This window comes from Anomaloglossus baeobatrachus, chromosome 12, assembly GCF_048569485.1.
Source record: "Anomaloglossus baeobatrachus isolate aAnoBae1 chromosome 12, aAnoBae1.hap1, whole genome shotgun sequence".
Taxonomy (NCBI): Eukaryota; Metazoa; Chordata; class Amphibia; order Anura; family Aromobatidae; genus Anomaloglossus; species Anomaloglossus baeobatrachus.
This window is the reverse complement of record NC_134364.1, coordinates 113,050,023-113,075,318: the sequence shown is the minus strand read 5'-3', so window position 1 is coordinate 113,075,318 and position 25,296 is coordinate 113,050,023. Positions and strand designations below refer to the sequence as shown.

General features: G+C 52.1%; 1 protein-coding gene across 2 annotated transcripts in view; it reads left to right on the top strand.

The window, feature by feature from the left end:
* ZFYVE26 (zinc finger FYVE-type containing 26) overlaps positions 1 to 25,296 on the top strand; it is a 269,476-nt gene that overhangs the window by 150,827 nt on the left and 93,353 nt on the right. For both annotated transcript variants that reach the window (XM_075329889.1, XM_075329888.1), the window contains exons 15-18: positions 4,819 to 5,561; positions 5,643 to 5,839; positions 6,454 to 6,558; positions 7,593 to 7,715. In XM_075329889.1, the coding sequence (XP_075186004.1) occupies positions 4,819 to 5,561; positions 5,643 to 5,839; positions 6,454 to 6,558; positions 7,593 to 7,715 (1,168 nt within the window). The remainder of the gene's footprint in view (positions 1 to 4,818; positions 5,562 to 5,642; positions 5,840 to 6,453; positions 6,559 to 7,592; positions 7,716 to 25,296) is intronic.

The following is a 25,296-nucleotide window of genomic DNA, read 5'->3' as shown; positions in this document are numbered from 1 at the left end:
TGGCTTCTGAAACAGGATTGACAGAGCCGACACTTGGCCCTTAAGTGTGGCAAGCGAGAGACCCGCATCTAGACCTGACTGCAAGAATATCAGTAATGAAGGAAGGGAGAAAGCGAGAGGAGAAGAGATGCTGTGCTCCTCACACCACCGGAAGAAGACTTTCCACGTGCAGTAGTAGATCCTTGACGAAGATGGCTTCCTGGCCCTAATCATTGTCTGTATCACCTTTGAAGAAAAACCAGCCTGAGCTAGTACCCAGAATTCAATAGCCAGGCCGTCAAATTTAGGACCCCTGAGTTCTGGTGGAAGAGGTCCCTGCCACAGAAGATCTGGATGGTCTGGAAGGCGCCACGGGGCGTCTGCGAGGAGCTGAGTGAGTTCTGCGAACCATGCTCTCCTGGGCCAGTGTGGAGCCACCAGAATGACTTGGATTCTTTCTGCCTTGATCTTCTTGAGAACCGTCAGGATCAGAGGAAGTGGAGGGAAGATGTACAGGAGTCTGAACTGGCTCCACGACAGGGTGAGGGCGTCGACTGCTAGCGCCAGGCGGTCGTGGCAACGCGCGACGAATTGTGGAACCTGACAGTTGAATCGGGAGGCCATTAGGTCCACATCCGGCGTTTCCCATCTGCCGCAGATCTGGTTGAAGACTTCCCTGTTGAGGGACCATTCGCCCGAGGCGAAGCCTTCCCTGCTGAGGAAGTCCGCCGCCCAATTGTCCACGCCGGGGATGTGTACCGCCGAGATCAGGGAGCGATGAGACTCGGACCAGTGCAGGATCTTCTTGACTTCTCGCATCGCCTTGACACTCCTTGTGCCTCCTTGGTGGTTGATGTACGCCACCGCCGTGGCATTGAGAATGTTGATCGGGAGACAGCTCTCTCGAGGTGTCCATCGGCCTTGCGCTGTGATGCTGGAACACTGCCCCCCAGCCTTTGAGACTGGCGTCGGAGGTCACTATCCTCTAGTGGAGTGGGAGGAATGACCTTCCTATCGTGAGGTTGCGATGACTGGTCCACCAAAAAAATTAAGTGGCTGGTCTCCGGTGAAAGATGAAACCTGCGGTCCAGAGAAAAGGGAGGTCTGTCCCACTTCTTCAGCAAGGCCAGCTGGAGAGGCTGGAGATGTAACTGGGCAAAGGGTACTGCCTCCATCACCGCCACCATCAGACCGAGGACTCACATACCGAACCTGATGGAAACCGGGCGCTGACGGCGGAGCGTGCGGAGGCCTCGTTGCAGGGAAGAGATCTTCTGTGTGAGGAACACCCGCCCTTGGGTGGTATCGAATACCATGCCTAAAAAGGTGATCCGTCGGGTCGGAGTCATAGAGGACTTCTTCCGATTAATCAGCCACCCCAGTCGCGAAAGGGTGTCGATCGTGAGTTGAACCCCAAGACGACAGTCCTCGAAAGAAGAACCTTTGACCAACATGTCGTCCAAGTACGGAATGACCATAACGCCTCTGGAATGTAGGACGGACATGGCAGCCGCCATGACCTTTGTGAAGACTCTGGGGGCAGATGCGAGGCCGAAGGGAAGAGCCGTGAACTGGAAGTGGTCCTCTGCTATCGCAAAGCTGAGGAACTGTTGGTGGGATAGGGCTATCGGAACGTGAAGATAGGCGTCTTGAATATCCAGCGATGCCAGGAATTCGCCGACCTCCATGGACGCGATCACCGAGCGGAGGGACTCCATGCGACATGGCCGAGGCCTCACTGACCTGTTGAGAAGCTTTAGGTCGAGGACGGGGCGGACAGAACCATCCTTCTTGGGGACCACAAAGAGGTTGGAATAAAACCCCTTGAAACGTTCTGAGGGAGGGACTGGTACCACGACTCTGGCTTGGAGGAGAGATTCTATGGAGAGAAAGAACGTGCGAGCGACTCGGGAGGGCGAGATTGGAAAAAACGTCTCGGTGGCTTTGAATCGAATTCTATTTTGTAGCCTGAGACTATCTCTCTGACCCAGGCATCCGCGGTTAAGGGAAGCCACACGTGCTGTAAATGAGACAGACGCCCCCCCCACGAGTCTGGCGCTGTTGGACGCAGACCGCGAGTCACTTGGAGGAGTGACGTCGGTAACCGGAGGAGAACTTCGTGGGCTTGCGGGGACGTGAACGCAAGACGGGATTAGTCTTGAATGACTGGGCCTTCCTGTACCTTCGAGGGGAACGGGTTTTCCAAGGTTGAGGTGGGGAGTTGAAGCTGCGAAAGGACTGGAAATGAGCGGTGGGGCGCCGATTCTGGATGCGCTTAGGGCGAAATTGGGGGAGGGATGTACTCTTTCCTCCTGGTGCCTCGGAGATCAACTGGTCTAGCCTATCTCCGAAAAGACGTTCCCGCAGGAAGGGCAGGGAAGTCAGCGATTTCTTGGAGGCCGCATCCACGTTCCACGTCCGGAGCCAGAGGGCTCGACGGATGGCCACACTGTTGCTAGAGGCCTGGGCCGCGCAATTGGCAGACGCCAGGGCTGCGTTGAGAAGGTACTCACCCGCGAGTGAAATCTGCGAAGAGATGTGGACCAGATCCGAATTGGCAGAAATGGCACGGAGTCCGCTGCTTAGTGTCCACCCAGGACATCAGTGCCTTTGCAACCCAAACCGAGGCAAAGGTCGGGGAGAGGGATGTGCCCGCTGCCTCGAAAGCGGAACGGGCCAACCTGTCAATGGTACGGTCCGTGGAGTCCTTGAGAGACGTACCGTTAGGGAAAGGAAGGACTGTGTGAGAAGTCAGGCGGGAGACTGGGGGGTTTACTACAGGGGAGCCCGCCCATTCCTTTCGGAGCCCTTCAGGAAAAGGATAATGTAAATCAATGGACTTACCGCTGGTAAACGCCTTGTCCGGTTGTTGCCTGTGGTTGCGCAGTAACTCGGCGAACTCTGGATGTCCACTGAATGCGCTATGGGCCCGCTTCATCCGCTTAAAGGAGACCTGGGTGCTCTGAGAGGAGACTGGGTCCACCTATACCTTTTTAGGGTCTGGTTTACTGCTTCTACCAGGCTATTCACCATGCGCCGAACATCAGCCGCCTGCTCTGAATCCAGCAGAGGTGCCGCATCTGGATCGTCATTGGAACGGTCGGAGGATTCCCGGGAGGAGTGGTAGTCTGGACCTGGGGATGAGGGTGAAACCTGGGAGGACACTGAAGACGAGACCTGGAGGGTCCGCTTCTGAGCAGTAGATGAGGTCCCTGGGACGGGGCTCACCTCCTCCTGAGGAGATTGCGTCAGGTCTGCGGGAGTATGGGCGAGCGACGGCAGAAGGCGCAGCGCTTGCGCAATGGTCCGAGAGACCTCAAAGAGGGAATCGATGCACTGGGACAGGGACGCCAGCCAGTCGGGAGGGGGCAGGATGCAGGGCCCTGTAGTATCTGACGCGGCGGCGGCATCGGAGGCGTCGACGGAGGAGTCCTGCGGAGGCTGCGAGTCTGCAGAATAGCCGGAGCATAGCGGGGCGTCCGGGCCTAGGGGGAATTTGGTTTTGCAGGAGGAGCATGCAAAAAACAAGGCGAATGTGGCCTGCTTGGATCGGGCGGACCTAGAATTAGGCATGGTGCAATGGTACTCACTGCGGCTGCTAGGAAGGAGACAGGAGAGGACTAAACAGTCACTAAACTAAGTGAAAGCTACCTAGTGAGGGCTACTCCGTAGGAGCAGAGCTTACCCGGGTCCTGTGTGCTGCCCACCAGTCCAGAGAGGGCGATCCAGGTGCGACCGGGGCCAGGGAGAAACGCTAGCTTCCTGCAGGCTCAGGAGACCAGGAGCAGGCTAAGATGGCGAGGGGACGCTGGAGGAGGCTGGGGGAGGGGCCGCGTTAGAGCGCGAAAAAACGGGGCATCCACTGCCCACACAGTAAAGCCAGGAGGCAGAGCGGTGGGTGGAGTTGGGGCGGGATGGTCGGCGGCCAATAGCGCTGCAGCGGGGGGGCGTGGCTGAGACGCAGGGGGCGACTAGGCTGAGACCGGGGCCTAAATTTGCAGCAGCCGAGGGGGAGAAGGTAGGAGAAGGTCGGTCCTACCTGTTCTCGGCGGCGCTGCTCCAGCGATGGATGAAGTGCAGGCAGGGCGCTCTGCACATGCCTGTGTGCAGAGCACACCTCATGGTAGGGCTGCGGGCTCCAGGGAAGCAGAGTGGAGAGGCAGGGAGGTGGACACTAGGAGGGGGTAAAGAAGCCCCCCTGCGGGCCCCATCAGACTCCAGACGCGCTGCGGAGGTCCAGTCCCTGCTGCATGTCCCTGTGCATCCTTTGGGGTAATACCGCAGGGTGGATCAGGGGTGCGCATGAAGGTTTTGCCCCACGTGCAAACCTGGGAGTGGTACCACGGGAATGGACGGGGAGAGGGCCCGACGTCTCAAGCCTCTGCGACCCTGGGGAGTGGTACCCACAGGGCTGGAGAGGATGAGGGATGAAAAGAAGATACCTGCAGAAACTAGAAAAGACAGGCATGAGAGCGATGAGCGGCGCCGAGAAAAAAGGGAAAATGCGCAAAAAAAATCAAATGGCTGAGGGGGCCGAGACGGCCCACATCAGCCTCCTACGACACTAAGCAAAAACTGATCTGAGTCCGCCTCTGGCTCGGGGTGTACACTGCTAGGGAAGAGCTTACTTTTTTTGTCTACTTGGTGTCAGCCTCCTAGTGACAGCAGCATAACCCATGGTCCTGTGTCCCCCCCAATGAAACGATAGAGAAATACAGTTTATATATTATATACTGTATGTATATTTATTTTTTTTTTTTTTTGGTTAAGCTTTCTTACTTTTGTTTTGTTTTTATTTACTTATTTTTATTTTAATTTCACCCCACTTTTATTTTAAAGGTTGTCATCCTTATTGAAGAAGGAGAATTTTGCCCTGAATGTGGAGCAGGTTGTCATAGATTATTGCTGCGAGAGTCTGTCCTTCTGCAATGTGAGGAAGGGTGACCAAGCACAGTCTCTCCTACTCAGCCTTGGTCAGTGGACACAGCAGTGCATCGATACTTCTCTCCCTAGCGTGGACTTGAAGGTATCCATTTGTCCCAAGGATAGCGAGGACATTGCTGTGGATAAACCTACGTCTCCGGATTCTGCTTCAAAACAGTATTCTCTTACAGCATCCACCCTAAACTTTGTAAAAGCTAAATCTGCATTAACGGCAGCCATGACTTGCCTAAGTGCCACCCGAAGTGTAAAGCCAGCTAAATCCGGGCTGTCCTGGATGGAATTGAGGGGCAGCAAGAAGGAAAGTCCCCTAGATATGGACAGCATCGCTAAGGAGTGTGACTCGCTACTGTCAGAATTTCCAGTTTTACTACGGTTCCTTACTTTAATGTCCGCACCTTTTCGGGAAGGTTCCTCAGATGTTTCTGGGTTGAGTAGTTTTCTCTGTGGGAATCCGTGCACCACCTCTGTCCTCCTAGGACTCCATGCACCATCAGCCTCTGCCATATTATCGGAAGCTTTCCAGGATGCGCTGGCAAAGAAAAACTGGAAGAGTGCGCTGCAGCTTTTAAGGCTCTACATCTCCGATGGTGATCTTCAGCAAGTCAAAGATGCTCTTTTGTGTTGTGCTGCTGCCGAAGGTAAACTTGACAAACGCTCTACTGAAAGTATTGACAAGCTGTTGTTCTTATTTAATAATCCTTAATTGTGTTTATGTTTAGAAAAAGAAGGCTGGAGATACCTTTTTGCCGTTCAGGATGCCACTTTAAGAAGCAGACTGGTCCTCAGTTTTCTGGACAGATGGCCTTTAGACGCCTGTCGAGAGATCTTGTCTTACTGCGTATGTGAGCCAGATATTGAAGATAGTCTAAAACTGGAATTACAGACCAAAAGGAAAGAACTGGACGTGTATGAGAAGGTACCGAGAAATGTGTTTTGCCCTTCAAATTTCCTTTGTTTGTTTACTTCAAAGTCTCAAATGAGACATCACAGAAGGCTGGGGCTTGACTCACTTCCCTGCAGCGTCTATCATCCCGCCTGAAATGGGATGTCATTGGGGTCAGCAGTATCATCTGCTCCCCTCAGCTACTCTCACTGCTGTCCCCTGATGACATCTGGTTCACTAGAGGAGATTTGAGAAGTGTCCACGTCCGTCGTAGTCAGTCACTGCTTCTAACACCACAGTATTCTACTCAGAAAAGAATAGTCATCGGGGGTCAGTGATGGAAGAACTGTGAGTTACACCAGTGGTGCCCCTGATGACTATTCCTCCCGGGGGCGGTGATGGAAGCAGGTTAAGTGACACCAGCACCGCCCATAAACAAATCGTCCAGCACTGGTGGCAGCACTGGTATCACTTACCCTGCTTCTATCACCGCCCCTGATGAATATAATTAACTAACAGTATGTCTAACTATATAGTTGAGGATCAGGGTGCACTTTTTTTGTTTTCAGTCTGGAGGTACGCCTTAAATTGTGCAAAATGTTTGAAGGGCAAATTGCAAAAAAAACTGGTTCTAGATTTTTCTTCAGATTCTTAAGCTGCCAAAAGATGTTGCCTGGGCAAGTTGGCAAGATTTAAAGGAAGACTGTACAAAGGATCCTAAGGCTATAATCACCATTATCTTAGAAGCGAAGGTATGGAACAAAAAAAAAAAAGATAACTCACATTGTGGCATTCGTATGTCATAAAAAGGGGTTTTGAGTATGGATTGTCTTATTGATGGGACCCTTTTAAGGGAATCCGGCAAAACGGTTAGTTTTACAGTTTTATCTGCAGCACCATTGACAGAATACAGGCTGCTGTAAATGGCAGTCTGAATTCTGTAGATGCGTATCAAGGAGAAATGGGGAAATTCTCTGCCTAGGACTGGTCAGTGGCTTATTTTCCCTGGAAACAGAAGTATTGGCTGTTAAAATTCCATCTTCCTCCGACATAATCTGTTGCTGTGGTAAATGAAGCCATGTGTTAACTCCTTTCACATCCAGTGCAGTAATAGTGACTACACATTCAAGTCCTCTATTTGGAGTAAAAAAAATACGACTACAAAAAAAAAGTTAGAGATTTTAGAAAAAAAGCACAAATGGAATCAAAACTTTCCCTTTTTACCCTATTAAAAATAAGGAATGACCCCCCCCCCCCATCAATCTATTAAAATCTAAAATGAGTCCGGTAGGTAATCGCTGCAAAGAGAACGAATTCCAACTTCAGAAATGCTTTTATCTTTTTTTTTTAATTTTTTTTTAATTTTTGCAACACCACGACAAAATACAAAGAGGCAATCAATACGTGGTATCTACTAAAAAATATCAATAGAAACCTCTCAGGGCGGAAACAAAAATCCCCACACAGCCCATTGACCTAAAAATAAAACCGCTACGGGTTTCGTAAATTGGCAACACAATCAGAATTGTGGTTTTTTTTTTTTTTTTTGTTTTTTTTTTTTACAATTCTGAATATTTTCCACAACTTAACTACAAAAAAAAATCTATATAAGTTTTCCATTTATATAATTTTATTGACCTGCGGATTCATAGTGAATGATCTATGTCAACAGAAAACTAAGTTTATGGCTCTTGGCAGAAGGCGAGGGAAAAAAATGGAAAATCTCCCGCAGAGGAAGCGGTTAGCAGAGATGTCATTATTCACTTTTTACCTATTGTCTTTGCAGGACTATTATCTGTGTGAGGACTGGGGAGTCTTTTATCCAATACCTATGGATCTTCTAATAAACCTGTACCGTGAGCATCTGTTACATCTTCTGGGAAACAAAGACACGGAGAGATCTCTGCAGGTACAGTCTCACAAATGACGCGATACCTAACAAAGAAATAACAGAATAGCTCGATGGAGGGATAGCTAGATTGACCAGCTGTGTGTTAATTTTTTTTATTAAAAAAAGTGAGGCCCCCACATTTTTCATTTCAGCATAGGAACAGCTGCAGCCCTCAGCTCTCTGCTGCAAATTGGCTGAATATGCAAAATAGAGGGGATCCCACACTTTTTTGATTATTTATTTATTTTTTTTAAATGACGTGGGGTCCCCCACATTTTTCCAAAAGTAGCTAAGGTAGAGCAGACAATTGGGGGCTGCTATTATTAGAGTGGGAAGAGTCAGGGTTATTTGGCTCTTTCCAGCCTAACAATAGCAGCCCACAGCTGCCCCAGAAGTGGCGCATCCATAAGATGCTCCAATTCTGTAGCTGGTCCCGGTTCTTCCTGTTGCCCTAGTGCAGTGGCAATTGGGGTAATAAGGAGTTAATAACAACCTATAGCTGCTACTTAGCCCTAACTTAGTGATGGCAGGCCTCTAAGATCCCCCCCCCCCATCATCAGTAATCTGTAAGTGCAAGTAAATACAACACACCCAAAAAATCTTTCATTTGAAATAAAACATAAAAGCCACCCTCCTTCACCACTTTATTACCCCGCCCCCCCCCCCCAAACACCCCTCCAGGTCCGACGTAATCCACACTAGGTCCCACAACGCTTCATCTGACGCTCGCATCTTACACTCACAGTGAGCGCTATAGATCATGACTGGTTGCTGTGCGCTCCAAACAGCTACTAAAGTGAGTCGCACTATAAGTGGTGACGTCAGTTGGATAAATTGCAATCACAGCTGCAGTCCTCCACCAAGCAGGAGGACTCAACTGAGTGATGTCACTGCTGATTGCGCTGCTCACTTCAGTCACGGCCTGAACCTCGCAGCGGGCAGTCATGATCTATGTCGCTCGCTGTATGGACAGTCAGAGTGTGACATATTTACAAAGTGGTTGACCTGCGTTTCTGGTGACAAACGCAACAAATTTGTTACCATGCGTTTTTCATTCCATCATTGATTTCAGTGGGTGACAAAAAACGAATGAATGAACATTCTGCTTCTTTTTCTTTATCGCTTCATTGGGGGACACAGAGACCATGGGTTGTATGCTGCTGCCACTAGGAGGCGACACTAAGCAAAACAAGGAAAACTCCTCCTATGCAGTATACACCCACCAACTGTCAATCGTTCCTCAGTTTAAGCTTAGTGTCCATAGGAGGTGGACACACTTGGGGCTGCTCCCAGCCCCTTAGGTTTGTATTTTTAATTTCTTCGGCGCTCCATTGGGAGACCCAGACGATTGGTGTATAGCTACTGCCTCCGGAGGCCACACAAAGCATTACACTAAAAAGTGTAAGGCCCCTCCCCTTCTGGCTATACACCCCCCGTGGGATCACGGGCTGCTCAGTTTTCAAGCTTTGTGCGAAGGAGGTCAGACATCCACGCATAGCTCCACTGTTTTAGTCAGCAGTAGCTGCTGACTATATCGGATGGAAGAAAAGAAGGCCCATATAGGGCCCCCAGCATGCTCCCTTCTCACCCCATTCCTATTGGCGGTGTTTGTTAAGGTTGAGGTACCCATTGCGGGTACGGAGGCTGGAGCCCACATGCTGTTTTCCTTCCCCATCCCCCTGAGGGGCTCTGAGGAAGTGGGATCTTACCGGCCCCCAAGCCCTGAGGCCGGGCTCCATCCACAGACCCATAGAACCTGCTGGATACGGAGCTGGGTACCGTTCAGGGACAAGGCCCTGCAACATTCAGGTACTCTGTGTCCCCGTATGGACAGGCCGCGCACACTCCAGACTTGCTGGGTGTGCTAATGCGCCGGGGACAGTAGCGCTGCGCGCTGGGGTTACAGTCACTGCAGCTTCTCTGAGGGACTTTATGTGTTGGGGACTGCCGCGCCGGCCGCCCCTAGAGCGGCGGCGCGGCTGAGACTTGTGGTGCGCCGGGGACTTTGCGCCGACCGTGCTTTTACGACGGCGGCGCTTATAAATCTAGTCCCCGGCTTTTGCGGCCTAGCTCCGCTTCGTTCCCGCCCCCACCCTGTCAATCAGGGCAAGGGAGAGACGCTGTACGATAGTCAGCGCCGAGGGCTGGAGTCTTATTTACATACTCCAGCCCTCTCACTGAGCACAGTGGGACGCAGGTTTCCCGCACTTTGTCTGCACACGCCCAGGGCCCGCCCCTCTCCACAGGACGCCGGCAGCCATTCCTACATGCAGTCTGGCTGGAGAACGGACACAGGCTCTGGGAGACCCAGACAAGGGATTTCTGGCGACCACACACCCGCGTTAAGCGGGCGGTAAGCAGCACATTAGTGCTGGCCCCACTAGTGCCACAGTGTTATATTGGTGTACTTTTTTCTCTGTACCATATATATATATATATATTGCACTGTAAGGTCGCTTCTTGGCTGTATACCCTATATTGCTCTGAGGAGACAACAACATGTCATCCGCAAAACGCAAGGGTGCCAAGACACAGGCTGTAGACGCTGCTTGTGCCGCTTGTGGGGCTGATCTACCGGCAGGTTCCAATGACCCCCATTGTGTGCAATGTTCGGTCCCTGTGCCACTTCGTCAGCCGGACTCTATGGTGGTAGTGGCCCAGGCAGAGTCACCGGTGAACCCTGTCCCGGTGACTGGGACAGAGTTTGCAGTTTTCGCTGACAAGATGTCTGTGACTATGACAAAAATCCTAGAGACCTTGCAGTCCAGACCAGTTACTCAGACCATGGACACGGCTGTGTCAATGTTCCCCGGTCCCCCTCAGTTGGAGTTAATACGTGCTTCAAGGGGGTCCCAGGCATCACAGGCTGAAGGCTCTGACTCGGATGACAGTCCCAGGCAGCCTAAGCGAGATCGCTGGGAGAGACCCTCGGCGTCATCACGATGGTCAGGGTCTCAGCGAGAGGATTCTCTGTATGATGAGACAGAGCTAGGTGATCAGGAGTCTAATCCTGAGACCGCTCTCAATCTGGATACTCCTGATGGTGACGCCATGGTAAATGACCTTATAGCGGCCGTCAATAGACTGTTGGATATTTCTCCCCCTGCCCCTTCAGCAGAGGAGGCAGCGGCACAGCAGGAGAAGTTCCATTTCAGGTATCCCAAGCGTAAACTGAGTACTTTTCTGGACCACGCTGACTTCAGAGAATCAGTCCAGAAACACCACGCTTATCCAGACAAGCGTTTCTCCAAACGTCTTAAGGATACACGTTATCCCTTTCCCCCTGACGTGGTCAAACGCTGGACCCAGTGTCCAAAGGTGGATCCCCCAATCTCCAGGCTTGCGGCTAGATCCATAGTTGCAGTGGAGGATGGGGCTTCACTTAAAGATGCCAATGACAGACAGATGGACCTTTGGTTGAAATCTGTCTATGAAGCTATCGGCGCGTCGTTTGCTCCAGCATTCGCGGCCGTGTGGGCACTCCAAGCTATTTCAGCTGGTCTGGCACAGGTGGACTCTATCATACGTCCAGCAGTGCCGCAAGTGGAGTCCTTAACTTCGCAAATGTCTGCGTTTGCGACCTACGCTATCAACGCTGTCCTAGACTCTACGAGCCGTACCTCAATGGCGTCCGCCAACTCTGTGGTTTTGCGCAGAGCCTTGTGGTTAAAGGAATGGAAAGCGGATTCTGCTTCCAAAAAATGTTTAACCAGCTTGCCATTATCTGTAGACAGACTGTTTGGTGAGCAATTGGCTGAAATCATTAAACAGTCCAAGGGTAAAGACTCCTCCTTACCCCAGCCCAGATCAAGCAAACCTCAACAGAGGAGGTGGCAGTCGAGGTTTCGGTCCTTTCGAGGCTCGGGCAAGGCCCAATTCTCCTCGTCCAAAGGGACTCAGAAGGAGCAAAGGAGCTCAGATTCCTGGCGGGCTCACTCACGCCCCAAGAAAGCAACCGGAGGAACCGCTTCCAAGGCGGCTGCCTCATGACTTTCGGCCTCCTCCCTCCGCATCCTCGGTCGGTGGCAGGCTCTCCCGCTTTTGCGACATTTGGCTACCACAGGTCAAAGACCGGTGGGTAACAGACATTTTGTCTCACGGGTACAGGATAGAGTTCAGTTCTCGTCCTCCGCCTCGGTTCTTCAGAACTTCCCCACATCCCGACCGAGCAGATGCCCTTCTGCAGGCGGTGGGCTCACTAAGAGCAGAAGGAGTGGTGATCCCTGTTCCTCTTCAGGAACAAGGGCAAGGTTTTTACTCCAATCTCTTTGTGGTTCCAAAAAAGGACGGCTCGTTCCGTCCTGTTCTGGACCTAAAACTGCTCAACAAGCATGTGAACGCCAAGCGGTTCCGGATGGAATCCCTCCGCTCCGTCATTGCCTCAATGTCTCAAGGAGATTTCCTTGCATCAATAGACATCAAAGATGCTTATCTCCACGTGCCGATTGCTACAGAGCACCAACGTTTTTCTACGTTTCGTGATAGGAGACGACCATCTTCAGTTCGTAGCTCTGCCATTTGGTCTGGCGACAGCCCCACGGGTTTTCACCAAGGTCATGGCGGCAGTGGTAGCAGTCTTGCACTCTCAGGGACACTCGGTGATCCCTTACTTGGGCGATCTGCTTGTCAAAGCACCCTCTCAAGAGGCATGCCAACTCAGCCTGAAGGTTGCGCTGGAGACTCTCCAGACTTTCGGGTGGATCATCGACTTTTCAAAGTCAAATCTGTCACCGACTCAATCACTAACGTATCTTGGCATGGAGTTTCATACTCTCTCAGCGATAGTGAAGCTTCCGCTGGACAAGCAGCGGTCACTACAGACAGGGGTGCAGTCTCTCCTTCATGGTCAGTCGCACCCCTTAAGGCGCCTCATGCACTTCCTAGGGAAGATGGTGGCAGCAATGGAGGCAGTCCCGTTTGCGCAGTTTCATCTGCGCCCACTTCAATGGGACATTCTCCGCCAATGGGACGGGAAGTCAACTTCCCTGGACAGGAAAGTCTCCCTTTCCCAGACGGCCAAGGACTCTCTGCAAGGGTGGCTTCTTCCCACCTCATTATCACAGGGAAGGTCCTTCCTACCCCCATCCTGGGCAGTGGTCACGACAGACGCGAGTCTGTCAGGGTGGGGAGCAGTTTTTCTCCACCACAGGGCTCAGGGGACGTGGACTCAGCAGGAGTCCATCCTTCAGATCAATGTTCTGGAAATCAGGGCAGTGTATCTTGCCCTACTAGCCTTCCAGCAGTGGCTGGAAGAAAAGCAGATCCGAATTCAGTCGGACAACTCCACAGCGGTGGCATACATCAACCACCAAGGAGGGATACGCAGTCGACAAGCCTTCCAGGAAGTCCGGCGGATTCTAATGTGGGTGGAGGACAGAGCATCCACCATATCAGCGGTTCACATCCCGGGCGTAGAAAACTGGGAAGCAGACTTCCTCAGTCGCCAGGGTATGCACGCAGGGGAATGGTCCCTTCACCCGGAAGTGTTTCAGGAAATCGGTCGCCGCTGGGGGGTGCCGGACGTCGACCTAATGACGTCTCGGCACAACAACAAGGTCCCGGCCTTCATGGCGCGGTCTCGCGATCAAAGAGCTCTGGCGGCAGACGCCTTAGTGCAAGATCGGTCGCAGTTCCGGCTCCCGTATGTGTTTCCACCTCTGGCACTCTTGCCCAGAGTGCTACGCAAGATCAGATCCGATTGCAGCCGCGTCATACTCGTCGCCCCAGACTGGCCGAGGAGGTCGTGGTACCCGGATCTGTGGCATCTCACGGTCGGCCAACCGTGGGCACTACCAAACCGACCAGACTTACTGTCCCAAAGGCCGTTTTTCCATCGGAATTCTGCGGCCCTGAACCTGACTGTGTGGCCATTGAGTCCTGGATCCTAGCGTCTTCAGGATTATCCCAAGGCTAGGAAGCCCACGTCTGCTAAGATCTACCACAGAACGTGGAGGATTTTCTTATCCTGGTGCTCTGCACAAGGAGTATCCCCCTGGCCATTCGCGTTACCTACTTTTCTTTCCTTCCTGCAATCTGGGTTGGAAAAGGGCTTGTCGCTCGGCTCCCTTAACCCTTTAGTGACGGAGCTAATTTTCACCTTAATGACCAGACCAAATTTTGCAATTCTGACCAGTGTCACTTCATGAGGTTATAACTCTGGAACGCTTCAACGGATCCCGGTGATTCTGAGATTGTTTTTTCGTCACATATTGGACTTCATGTTAGTACCAAATTTAGGACAATATTTTTTGTGTTTATTTATGAAAAAAATTGAATATTGGCAAAAATTTTGAAAATTTAGCAATTTTCAACTTTTGAATTTTTATACCGTTAAACCAGAGATTTCTGTGACACAAAATAGTTAATAAATAACATTTCCCACATGTCTACTTTACATCAGCACAATTTTGGAAACAAAATTTTTTTTCGTTAGGAAGTTAGAGGGGTTCAAAGTTTATCAGCAATTTCTCATTTTTACATCAAAATTTACAAAACCAGTTTTTTAGGGACCACATCACATTTGAAGTGACTTCAATAGGCCTAGATGACAGAAAATACCCAAAAGTGACACCATTCTAAAAACTGCACCCCCCAAAGTACTCAAAACCACATTCAAGAAGTTTATTAACCCTTCAGGTGCTTCACATGAACAAAAGCAATGTGGAATGAAAAAAAGCAAAAATTAAATTTTACCTAAAAATGTTGCTCTAACCCAAATTTATTCACTTTTAGAAGAAATAACACAACAAAATGGACCTCAAAACTTGTTCCCCACTTTCTTATGAGCGCGCCGATACCCCACATGTGGTCAGAAACCTCTGTTTGGACAAATGGGAGGGCTCGGAACAGAAGGAGCAATATTTGAATTTTGGAAAGCAAATTTGGCTGAAATAGATTGCGAGCACCATGTTGCATTTACAGGTCCGTTAAGGTACCTAAACAGAAGAAATCCCTCACAAGTGACACCATTTTGGAAACTAGACCCCTCAAGGCTTCTATCTAGGGGTATAGTGAGCATTTTGGATCCACAGGTACTTCACAGATTTTGTTAACGTTACGTTGTCATATTGAAAATTTTAATAATTTTCTCAAAAATGTTGCTTTAGCATCAATTTTCTCACTTTTTCAAGAGGTAATTCCAAAAATTTGACCTCAAGGTTTGTTAACCACTTTTTTATGAGCGCGGTGATACCTCACATGTGGTCTGAAACCTTTGTTTGGACAAATGGGAGGGCTTGGAACAAAAGGAGCAATATTTGAATTTTAGAAAGGAAATTTGGCTGAAAAAGATTGCGGGCACCATGTCGCATTTGGAGGTCCCCTAAGGTACCTAAACAGCAGAAACCCCGCACAAGTGGCCCCATTTTGGAAACTAGGCCCCTCAAGGAATTTATCTAGATGTTTGGTGAGTACCCTGAACCCCCAGGTGCTTCACAGAATTTTATAACGTTGAGCCATGAAAAAAAAAAAAAAAATTTTACCACAAAATTGTTATTTCAACCAGGTAGCTTTTTTTTTTTACAAGAGTAAAAGGAAAAAATTCAGCATAACATTTATTGTGCAATTTCTCCTGAGTTTGGCGATACCTTATATGTGGTGGAAATCAACTGTTTGGGCGCATGGCAGGGCTCGGAAGGGAAGGAGTGCCATTTGACAGCAAAATTGGCTGGAATCAATAGCGGACGCCAGGTTGCATTTGGAGAGCCCCTGAGGTGCCTAAACAGTGGCGGTCCCCCACAAGTGACTTCATTCTGGAAACAAGACACCTCAAGGCTTTTATCAAGGTGTATAGTGAGCAGTTTGAATCCACGAGTACTTCACAGAATTTGATAAGCTTAGGTTGCCATATTGAAAATTTTCATTTTTTTCACAAAACTGTTGCTTTAGCATCAAATTTCTCACTTTTTCAAGAGACAACAACAAACCGTGGACCCCACAGGTTGTTATCCAATGTCTTATGAGCACAGGGATACCCCACATGTGGCCAAAAACCTCTGTTTGGATAAATGAGAGGGCTTGGAATGGAGGGAGCACCATTTGAATTCTGGAAAAGTTGAAATAAATTGCGGGCACCATGTCACATTTGCAGGGCCCCTTGGGTACCTATACATCAGAAAACCCCCACAAGTGACCCCATTTTGGAAACTGGATTTTATTCAGGAGTATAGTAAGCATTTTGAATCCACAGGTACTTCACAAAAATGTTGCTGTAGCAACAAATGTCTCACTGTTAGGCTATGTGGCCATGATCCAGCGACACGGCATCTAGTACACAGTGTCAGCCTCCTGCAGAGATGTGAGTGTTGTCCACGGGAGAACGCAGCTGCCCAAGCCCACGATTTGGGTTCAGGCCGCTGTGGAGCTCTATGCTACCTGCAGAGAACACTCATCTCCGCAGCATAAATTGACATGCTGAGGCTCGGGAAGCTGCGCCACAGGTCGGTTTATGCTGCGGAGAAAAGAAGCACATTGGGCATGGGATTTCTAAAAATCCTTCCACTGTGCTTCTACTGCACAACGCAGCGTTATGGACACAGGGAAAACACTCTGCGCCCAAAACGCTGCAAACCCTGATTGTGGGCACACAGCGTAAAATGCTACAATGGATGAATGGATAGATGTCAAACAAATATAACGTCCCATTCCCCTGCATATTCTAAGCTGGCGCCCTTTAGTGCCTTTCATGTGGCACTAAAGGGTGCCTAGCCTTGTATTTAGCCCCCCAAAAAATTAATAATTAAAATAAACGACGTGGGGTCCCCCCTATTTTTGATAGCCAGCTAGGGTAAAGCAGACAGCTGTAGCCTGCAAACCACAGCTGACAGCTTCACCTTGGCTGGTGATCAATTTAGAGGGCTCCCCAGGCGTTTTTTAAAAAAAAAAAAAAACGTGGGGTCCCCCCCAAATTAGATCACCAGCCAAGGTGAAGCGGACAGCTGGGGTCTGGTATTCTCAGGGTGGGAAGAGCCATGGTTATTGGACTCTTCCCAGCCTAAAAATAGCAGGCCGCAGCCGCCCCAGAAGTGGCGCATCCATTAGATGCGCCAATCCTGGCGCTTCGCCCCAGCTCATCCCGCGCCCTGGTGCGGTGGCAGACGGGGTAATATATGGGGTTGATACCAGCTGTAATGTCACCTGGCATCAAGCCCTGGGGTTAGTGATGTCACGGCATCTGAACAGATACCCGACATCACTAACCCAGTCAGTAATAGAAAAAAAAAAGACAAAAAAAAAATTTATTTGAAAAAACACTCCCCGAAACATTCCTCTTTTACCAATTTATTGAAAATAAAGAAATTCCGGTCGCTGTAATCCATTTTGGAGGTCCCACGCCGGCTCTGGATCTTCTAGAATATGGGGGGCACGTTCAGGGAACGTATCCCCCATTTTCTGGAAGAGCAAGCTCTCCATGAGCAGTGTGGGTGCAGTAATCTGAGAATACTGCACTCACACTGCCCCGGTCCAACCTAGGGCAGAGTGACCTGCAGTAACCTCATTCCAGAATATGAGGGGCACGCTCACAGAACGTACCCCCCATTTTCTGGAACAGCAGCCTCTCCATGTGAGGAGTGTGGCTGCAGATCACTGCACTCACCCTCCCCCGGTCCACAGTGGAGCCTGTGCATCAGCGACGTCAGCAGGATTCCTGCTTGCAGGGATCCAGCTGACAGCCGCTGTCTGCGCATGCGCCGCCAGCATTGAAGAAGAAGGAGGCGGCGATCGCGGGCCCGGAGCGGCAGACAGGTAACGTATAACCGGGGGCTTGGGGGGGGGGGGTGACGGGGGGTGACGGGGGGTGACCTAGTGGGACCTGGGGACACCTTTCTGCCGCATGTGACGTGTCACATGCGGCAGAAAGAGCAGAATGAAGGCGGCCGCGCGCTGTGCGCCGCCATCTTCCACGCTCCGGAGGGGGGAGGGGGGTGGTGGCTCTGGAGACCGGAGGGGGCTCCGGTGACCAGAGGGCTCCGGTGGACCGGAGGAGGGGTCAGGGGGAGGACATTTCCCTCCGATCTGAAATGTTTGATCATTTCAGATCGGAGGGAAATGACTGCAGAGCCGGCGCCGGCGGCAGTTTTCTGTGCGCTTCGGCGCCATTTTGGATGTCCGGTGGGGGTAGGGGTGGGGGTGGGGGGACTCTCCGGTACCGGGGGCTTTGGGGGCACTAGGGGGTTAGATTTCTTTCTCATCTGACATGTTTGATCATGTCAGATGAAAAAGAAATCAGTTTTACCGGCCATTTCTTTTTTTTTCATGTGTTCGTCGGTATACGGTGTATACCGCCGATCACATGATCGGGGTCCAAAAAAAACACCCCGATTCATAATCTGGGGGGTCTCAGCTACCCCCGGTAGCTGAAACCCCCGAGATTTTCGGTCGCTGGGGGGCGCTACAGGGTTTTTTCGGGCCGCCGCTTTAAAGCGGCGGAACAGAATAAGTACCCTGTTTTGCCGCCGCTTTAAGTCGTACGGCCGTCGTTATGAGGTTAAAGGGCAAGTCTCGGCACTATCCGTGTTTTTTCAGAAGCGTCTAGCACGACTTTCTCAGGTGCGCACGTTCCTGCAGGGGGTTTGTCATATCGTCCCTCCGTACAGGCGGCCGTTAGATCCATGGGATCTAAACAGGGTACTAGTTGCTCTCCAGAAGCCGCCCTTCGAGCCTCTGAGGGATGTTTCACTTTCTCGACTCTCACAGAAAGTGGCCTTTCTGGTAGCGGTCACGTCTCTTCGGAGGGTATCCGAGCTGGCAGCGCTGTCATCCAAGGCTCCCTTCCTGGTGTTCCACCAGGACAAGGTAGTGCTGCGCCCCATTCAGGAGTTTCTCCCTAAGGTGGTATCCTCTTTTCATCTTAATCAGGATATCTCCTTGCCTTCCTTTTGTCCTCATCCAGTTCATCGGTATGAAAAGGATTTACATTTGTTAGATCTGGTGAGAGCACTCAGAATCTACATTTCCCGCACGGCGCCCCTGCGCCGCTCGGATGCACTCTTTGTCCTTGTCGCTGGTAAGCGCAAAGGGTCGCAGGCTTCCAAAGCCACCCTGGCTCGATGGATCAAAGAACCAATTCTTGAAGCCTACCGTTCTGCTGGGCTTCCGGTTCCATCAGGGCTGAAGGCCCACTCAACCAGAGCCGTGGGTGCGTCCTGGGCATTACGACACCAGGCTACGGCTCAACAGGTGTGCCAGGCAGCTACCTGGTCGAGTCTGCACACTTTCACCAAACATTATCAGGTGCATACCTATGCTTCGGCGGACGCCAGCTTAGGTAGAAGAGTCCTGCAGGCGGCAGTTGCCTCCCCGTAGGGGAGGGCTGTCTTTGCAGCTCTACTATGAGGTATTTCTTTACCCACCCAGGGACTGCTTTTGGACGTCCCAATCGTCTGGGTCTCCCAATGGAGCGCCGAAGAAGAAGGGAATTTTGTTACTTACCGTAAATTCCTTTTCTTCTAGCTCCTATTGGGAGACCCAGCACCCGCCCTGTTGTCCTTCGGGATTTTTGGGTTTTTTTCGGGTACACATGTTGTTCATGTTGAACGGTTTTCAGTTCTCCGAAGTTACTTCGGAGTGAATTTGTTTAAACCAGTTATTGGCTTTCCTCCTTCTTGCTTTAGCACTAAAACTGAGCAGCCCGTGATCCCACGGGGGGTGTATAGCTAGAAGGGGAGGGGCCTTACACTTTTTAGTGTAATGCTTTGTGTGGCCTCCGGAGGCAGTAGCTATACACCAATCGTCTGGGTCTCCCAATAGGAGCTAGAAGAAAAGGAATTTACGGTAAGTAACAAAATTCCCTTCTTTTTCCCCTTTTCCGTTTCAGACACAGCTCGTCGGGCGACAGGGTGTAATAGCTCACCCTGCTCTCCCCCCTAGAGACCGGTCGCACAGAAGTGGGGTCCGTCCGCCACTTCCGTTGTCCTCCGTGTCTGTCTGGCAGGACCCTACCCCCCTAACACTCTCAAGACTGTTTGGGGGGCATCCGCACAGAGGGACAGGCGGATGGTCCTTGCACCCCTCCCCCTGCACGCTCGCCCTCCACAGCCGGCCTGATCAGGGAGGGGAGACGAAAAATTACCAGAAGATACCAGTCTCCCTACGTATTTCCCAGGAGGCCAGGATCAAGCACAGGATCAGGAGGACTTTCAGCCATCGGGACAGGTTCCCATCCCTTGTCCCGGGTCATGGGGGGCTCCGTTTAATTTAAAAAAAAAAAAAGGGGAAAAGAAGGAATTAAGATCCATAGCACAGCTTACCCCTGGTCAGCCCCCCTTCAGACAAGCTCTGCCCCCGCTTTCGTCCTCTGCGCCGTTCTCCGGCTCCCCCTGCGGCCTCATTCCAAAATTTAGCTCCAGGCCTAGCTCCCGTCTGGCCACGCCCCCCTCCCGGCCGGCCTATCGCGCGGGTCCTTCCTTCCCAGCAGGCCCGCCCGCTCTAGCAGCCATTCCCTGCAGGCCTCTGCGCGCGCTTTCTGTCAACTCACGGCTCTCCTTACACTTAGCCAATCCCTGCTCCCGGCAACGCGCTGTTTTTTCGCGCTTCTTTCCTGCTCCTCCCCCAGCCCGGACTCCCTCAGCAGCGCCATTACAGCCTGAGATCCCTCTGGGCAGCGGCAGCGTTCCGGTGCAGCTTCCCACTTAGTAACCTGCAGCTCTCCGGAGCCCCCACCTCTGCTCCCTCAGCCTACAGCTTCAGGACACAGCGCCAGCTTCAGACAGCAGCACCGGCACACACAGGACGCCAGAGTCTGGGTAAGCTCTGCCACTGGGAGGCAGCTCCTTCCCCAGTCCCCATCCTCCTGGCATCCTCTGCTCTGTTCTCTCTCTCTCTCCCCCTCTCTGCTGTCGCATGTCCAGCACTAGAGCGACCCTCTCTCAGCCACAGGCCATAGTACTTCACTTCGCCTGCACCTCTTGTGTAAAAGGTTTCCCTGAGGGCAGTCCTCCCCCATCTGCCTAGCCTGTAGCACCCCTAGCATGACTACTACGGAGCCCCCCACCGCCCGTAACGAGGACTCTGCCCCCATGCCTGGGTGGGCCTCAGCTCTCTCTGTCCGTGGACAACCTAACTAAGATGTCTCAAACCTTAGCCTCGGCCATAGAGCGTCTGCCCGCCTTCACCTCTGGAGTCCCCCCGGTGACCCAGAGCGAGTCTGAGCCCGCAGCGCCTCCAGCCCGGCAGGGCAGAACACACAGGAGGTCTAGGAAGCGGTCCCTCTCGGGGTCTACCTCCAGCTCCCCTAGCCCCTCTATGGCCTCCAGAGCAATACGCTCTCTATCTCCTACCTCATCTGCGGCAGCCCCAGATTCGGACCAGGACTCTGCTTCTGACTCCGATCTGGACTCTGAACATATCTCCAAGCTGACCAGTATGATGGATAGTCTGGTCATTGCTGTCAATCAGACCATAGAGGTGAAGGATGTAGATCCGGCTTCTACCAGTCAATCGGTCCCTTTCAAAAGGGCCAAGAAACTGCCAAGAAGCTTTGGCAACCACAGGGAGTTTTGAGGATGTTTTCGCTAGACAGTGGGAACATCCCGACAAGCGTTTCCAGAGGCGCAAGCGGGCACAGGTCCTTTATCCCTTTCCACCGGAACTTCTTCAGAAGTGGTCAGTGGCCCCTTCAGTGGATCCTCCGATCTCCCGACTTTCGTCCAGCAACACCTTGCCGCTGTCTGATGGCGCCTTCCTCAAGGATCCCTCGGACAGGACCATAGAATCCTTAGCCAGGTCGGCCTTTGAAGCCTCCGGCTCCGCCATCACTCCAGCCTTTGCATCCACCTGGGTCTCCAAGGCTGTCTCCGCCTGGGCAAAGCTCCTTCGGCGTGGTATCCTGGCTAAAGCTCCCAGACCCGAGCTGGCAGATCTCGCAGATCAGATCGCACATGCCGGAAAGTATCTAGTTGCTGCGTCCCTCGACTCTGCTGCTTTCGCAGCCCTGGCAGCCGGCCACATTACTGCAATCCGCAGAGCCTTGTGGCTTAAAGCGTGGAACGCGGACTCAGCATCCAAAAAGTCTCTCTCCAGTCTTCCCTTTTTTGGTGCCAGACTCTTCGGAGAAAACCTGGACAAGATCATCTCTGAGGCTACGGGGGGCAAGAGTACCTTCCTTCCCCAACGGAGGATCCCCCGTGCCCCTCCAAAACGGCGGGCTTTTCCCTTTCGCCCCTTTCGTCAATTTTCTACCAACACCAGCACACGTCGGGAGCGGTCCCCAGCATGTCAGGAGAGACGGAAGCCCTCCTTTAAGGCAACACCCCACTGGCGTTCCTGGCGTTCCCGTGGCCAGCAGTCCAAGCCCTCCAGCTCCAGATCCAACAGATTCTCCTCTGCATGACTGGGCTCCCGTCCCCGGATCCTCATCCAGGGTCGGCTGTCGTCTCCGCATGTTCAGAAGCGCGTGGCTTTCCGTGATAGACGACGCCTGGGTCCGAGACGTCGTCTCTCACGGCTACAAGATAGTTTTCTTCTCTCCCATGCTCACGCTTCGTCAAGTCCAAACCCCCCAAGGATCCCTCGCTCACCAAGGGCTTCTTTGCAGCCATCCAGTCCATGCGAGACTCTGGGGTCATCACCCCCGTCCCCCCTCAAGACAGATTCCGGGGTTTTTATTCAAACCTCTTCGTTGTCCCGAAGAAGAATGGCACAGTCCGTCCCATTCTGGACCTCAAGCGCCTCAACAGGCGGGTCCGTCTCCGGCGATTCCGCATGGAGTCTCTGCGCTCAGTGATAGCATCCATGGAACCCAGGGAGTTCCTTTGTTCGGTGGACATCCAGGACGCCTATCTCCACATCCCGATCTTTCCAGCTCATCAGAGATTCTTACGCTTCGTGGTTCAGGAGCAACACTTTCAATTCACAGCTCTCCCATTCGGGCTTTCGACAGCTCCCAGAGTCTTCACCAAGGTGATGGCAACTGTCATGGCTATTCTTCGGACCCGGGGAATTCTAGCCATCCCGTACCTGGACGACATTTTGATCAAGGCTCCCTCGGCGTCGGAGTCTCAATATCACTCTGGATACTCTAACCCGTCTCGGCTGGTTGATCAACAGACCAAAGTCATCTCTGATCCCGGCTCAACGCATCTCATTCCTCGGCATGATCTTCGATACCACGCAGGCGAGGGTTCTTCTGCCCAAGGACAAGCTCTCAGCTATCCTCAGGGGGATTTGGAAGCTCCAACGCGCACCCCGCTGCTCTCTTCGGTACTGCATGAGCATTCTCGGGAAGATGGTGGTGTCAATGGAAGCGGTGCCCTACAGTCAATTCCATACTCGCCCTCTTCAGGGTCTCCTTCTAGCAACATGGGACAAGTCTCTTCACTCCCTGGATCGGCCAATTGCGCTCCCTCCTCGAGTCAGAGAGTCATTGGAATGGTGGAAACGCTCTCCCCTCACCCTCCAAGGGAGATCATTTCTTCCCCTTCGATGGAAGGTCATCACGACAGACGCCAGTCTGCTAGGCTGGGGAGCCACGTTCCAGGACCTCACAGTTCAGGGTCGCTGGACCGAGCCGGAAACCAAGCTTCCCATCAACATCTTGGAACTCAGGTCAGTTAGCCTAGCTCTCTTTCATTGGAAGTCCCTGCTTCGCGGACACCCAGTTCGGGTACAGTCTGACAATGCAACCACTGTGGCCTACATAAACCATCAGGGCGGAACACGCAGCCGAGCGGCGATGAGGGAGGTATCTCAAATCCTCGACTGGGCCGAACAGAACATCCCAGCGATCTCGGCGGTTCACATCCCGGGCGTGGACAATTGGGCCGCCGACTTCCTCAGCCGAGAAGGACTCGACGTGGGAGAGTGGTCCCTCAATCCCAGAATCTTCCAGCAGATCTGTTCCAGGTGGGGGACCCCCGACGTGGATCTCCTGGCCTCCAGGTGGAATCACAAGGTGCCCCAGTTCGTCTCCAGAGCAAGAGACCCACTGGCACTTGCAACGGACGCCCTAGCGATCCCCTGGTCGCAGTTCTCTCTGCCGTACCTCTTTCCTCCGCTTCCGCTTATCCCCAAGCTAGTCAAGAAGATCAAAGCGGAAGGAGTTCCGGTGATTCTCGTGGCCCCAGATTGGCCCCGTCGCCCGTGGTACGCAGAGCTCGTGCACCTTCTCGCCGACGTTCCGTGGAGACGTCCCGGACCTTCTCACTCAGGGACCTTTTCTTCACCAGAATTCACAGTCGCTCAATTTAACGGCATGGCTGTTGAAGCCGCAGTACTAACTTCCTCGGGATTCTCAGAAAGGGTCTTCCAGACAATGATCAAAGCACGGAAGCCTTCCTCTTCCCGCATCTACCACCGTACGTGGAAGGCCTATTTCCGCTGGTGCGAAGCTAACCAGGTCACAGCCATGACCTTCACCTTGCCAGTCCTATTGTCCTTCCTGCAGTCTGGTCTGGATGCTGGGTTAGCACTCAGCTCTCTCAAGGGGCAAGTGTCTGCTCTTTCCATTCTCTTTCAAAAGAGGATTGCCTCTCGCTCACAGGTTCGCACATTCATTCAGGGGGCTGCTCATTCGGTGCCCCCCGTTCAGCCTCCGGTGGAGCCCTGGGACCTCAACCTGGTTCTGTCTATTCTAACGTTCCTCTCTTGGAAGGTCGCCTTCTTAGTTGCCATCACGTCAATCAGGCGGGTATCTGAACTAGCGGCGCTTTCCTGCCGCTCTCCATATCTTGTCTTCCACCAGGATAAGGTAGTCCTCCGTCCGGTACCGTTCTTTCTGCCCAAGGTGGTCTCCTCTTTCCATCTTAACGAGGACATTGTTCTTCCCTCCTTTTGTCCGAACCCTTCGCACCCTCGTGAGGTTCTTCTCCACAAGCTGGACTTGGTCAGAGCTCTCCGCCTGTACATTTCCAGGACGTCTCAATTCAGACAGATTCCCTCTTTGTGCTTCCGTCCAGCCCGCCCAGAGGCCTACCTGCCTCCAAGTCCTCCATTGCGCGATGGATTTGCTCTGCCGTACTGGAAGCCTACCGGGTAAGAGGGAGAACGCGCCCACTCAGGATTACGGCCCATTCCACCAGGGCGGTGGGAGCCTCGTGGGCGGTCCGTCACCACGCTCCAGCGTCGCAGCTTTGCAAAGCGGCCACCTGGTCTTCGCTCCACACTTTCACAAAGTTCTACAGGGTCCACACTTTCGCATCCTCCGATGCGAGCCTCGGTAGATGAGTTCTGCAGGCTGCAGTGAACCGAGGTCAGCCCTGAGAGTAACATTAGACCCACCCGTGGGACTGCTTAAGGACGTCCCATGGTCTCTGTGTCCCCCAATGAAGCGATAAAGAAAAGTAGATTTTGGGTACTCACCGTAAAATCTTTCTTGGAGCCTTCATTGGGGGACACAGCACCCGCCCTTGTGTTGGACATATGTTACTGTTCAATGTTACTGTTGAATGTTGAGTTTGATGTTCACTTCTGTAAGATTGTTCGTTCTTTACTGTTGTCTCCTATTGCTTTCTCACTAACTGAGGAACGATTGCCAGTTGGTGGGTGTATACTGCATAGGAGGAGTTTTCCTTGTTTTGCTTAGTGTCGCCTCCTAGTGGCAGCAGTATACAACCCATGGTCTGTGTCCCCCAATGAAGGCTCCAAGAAAGAGATTTTACGGTGA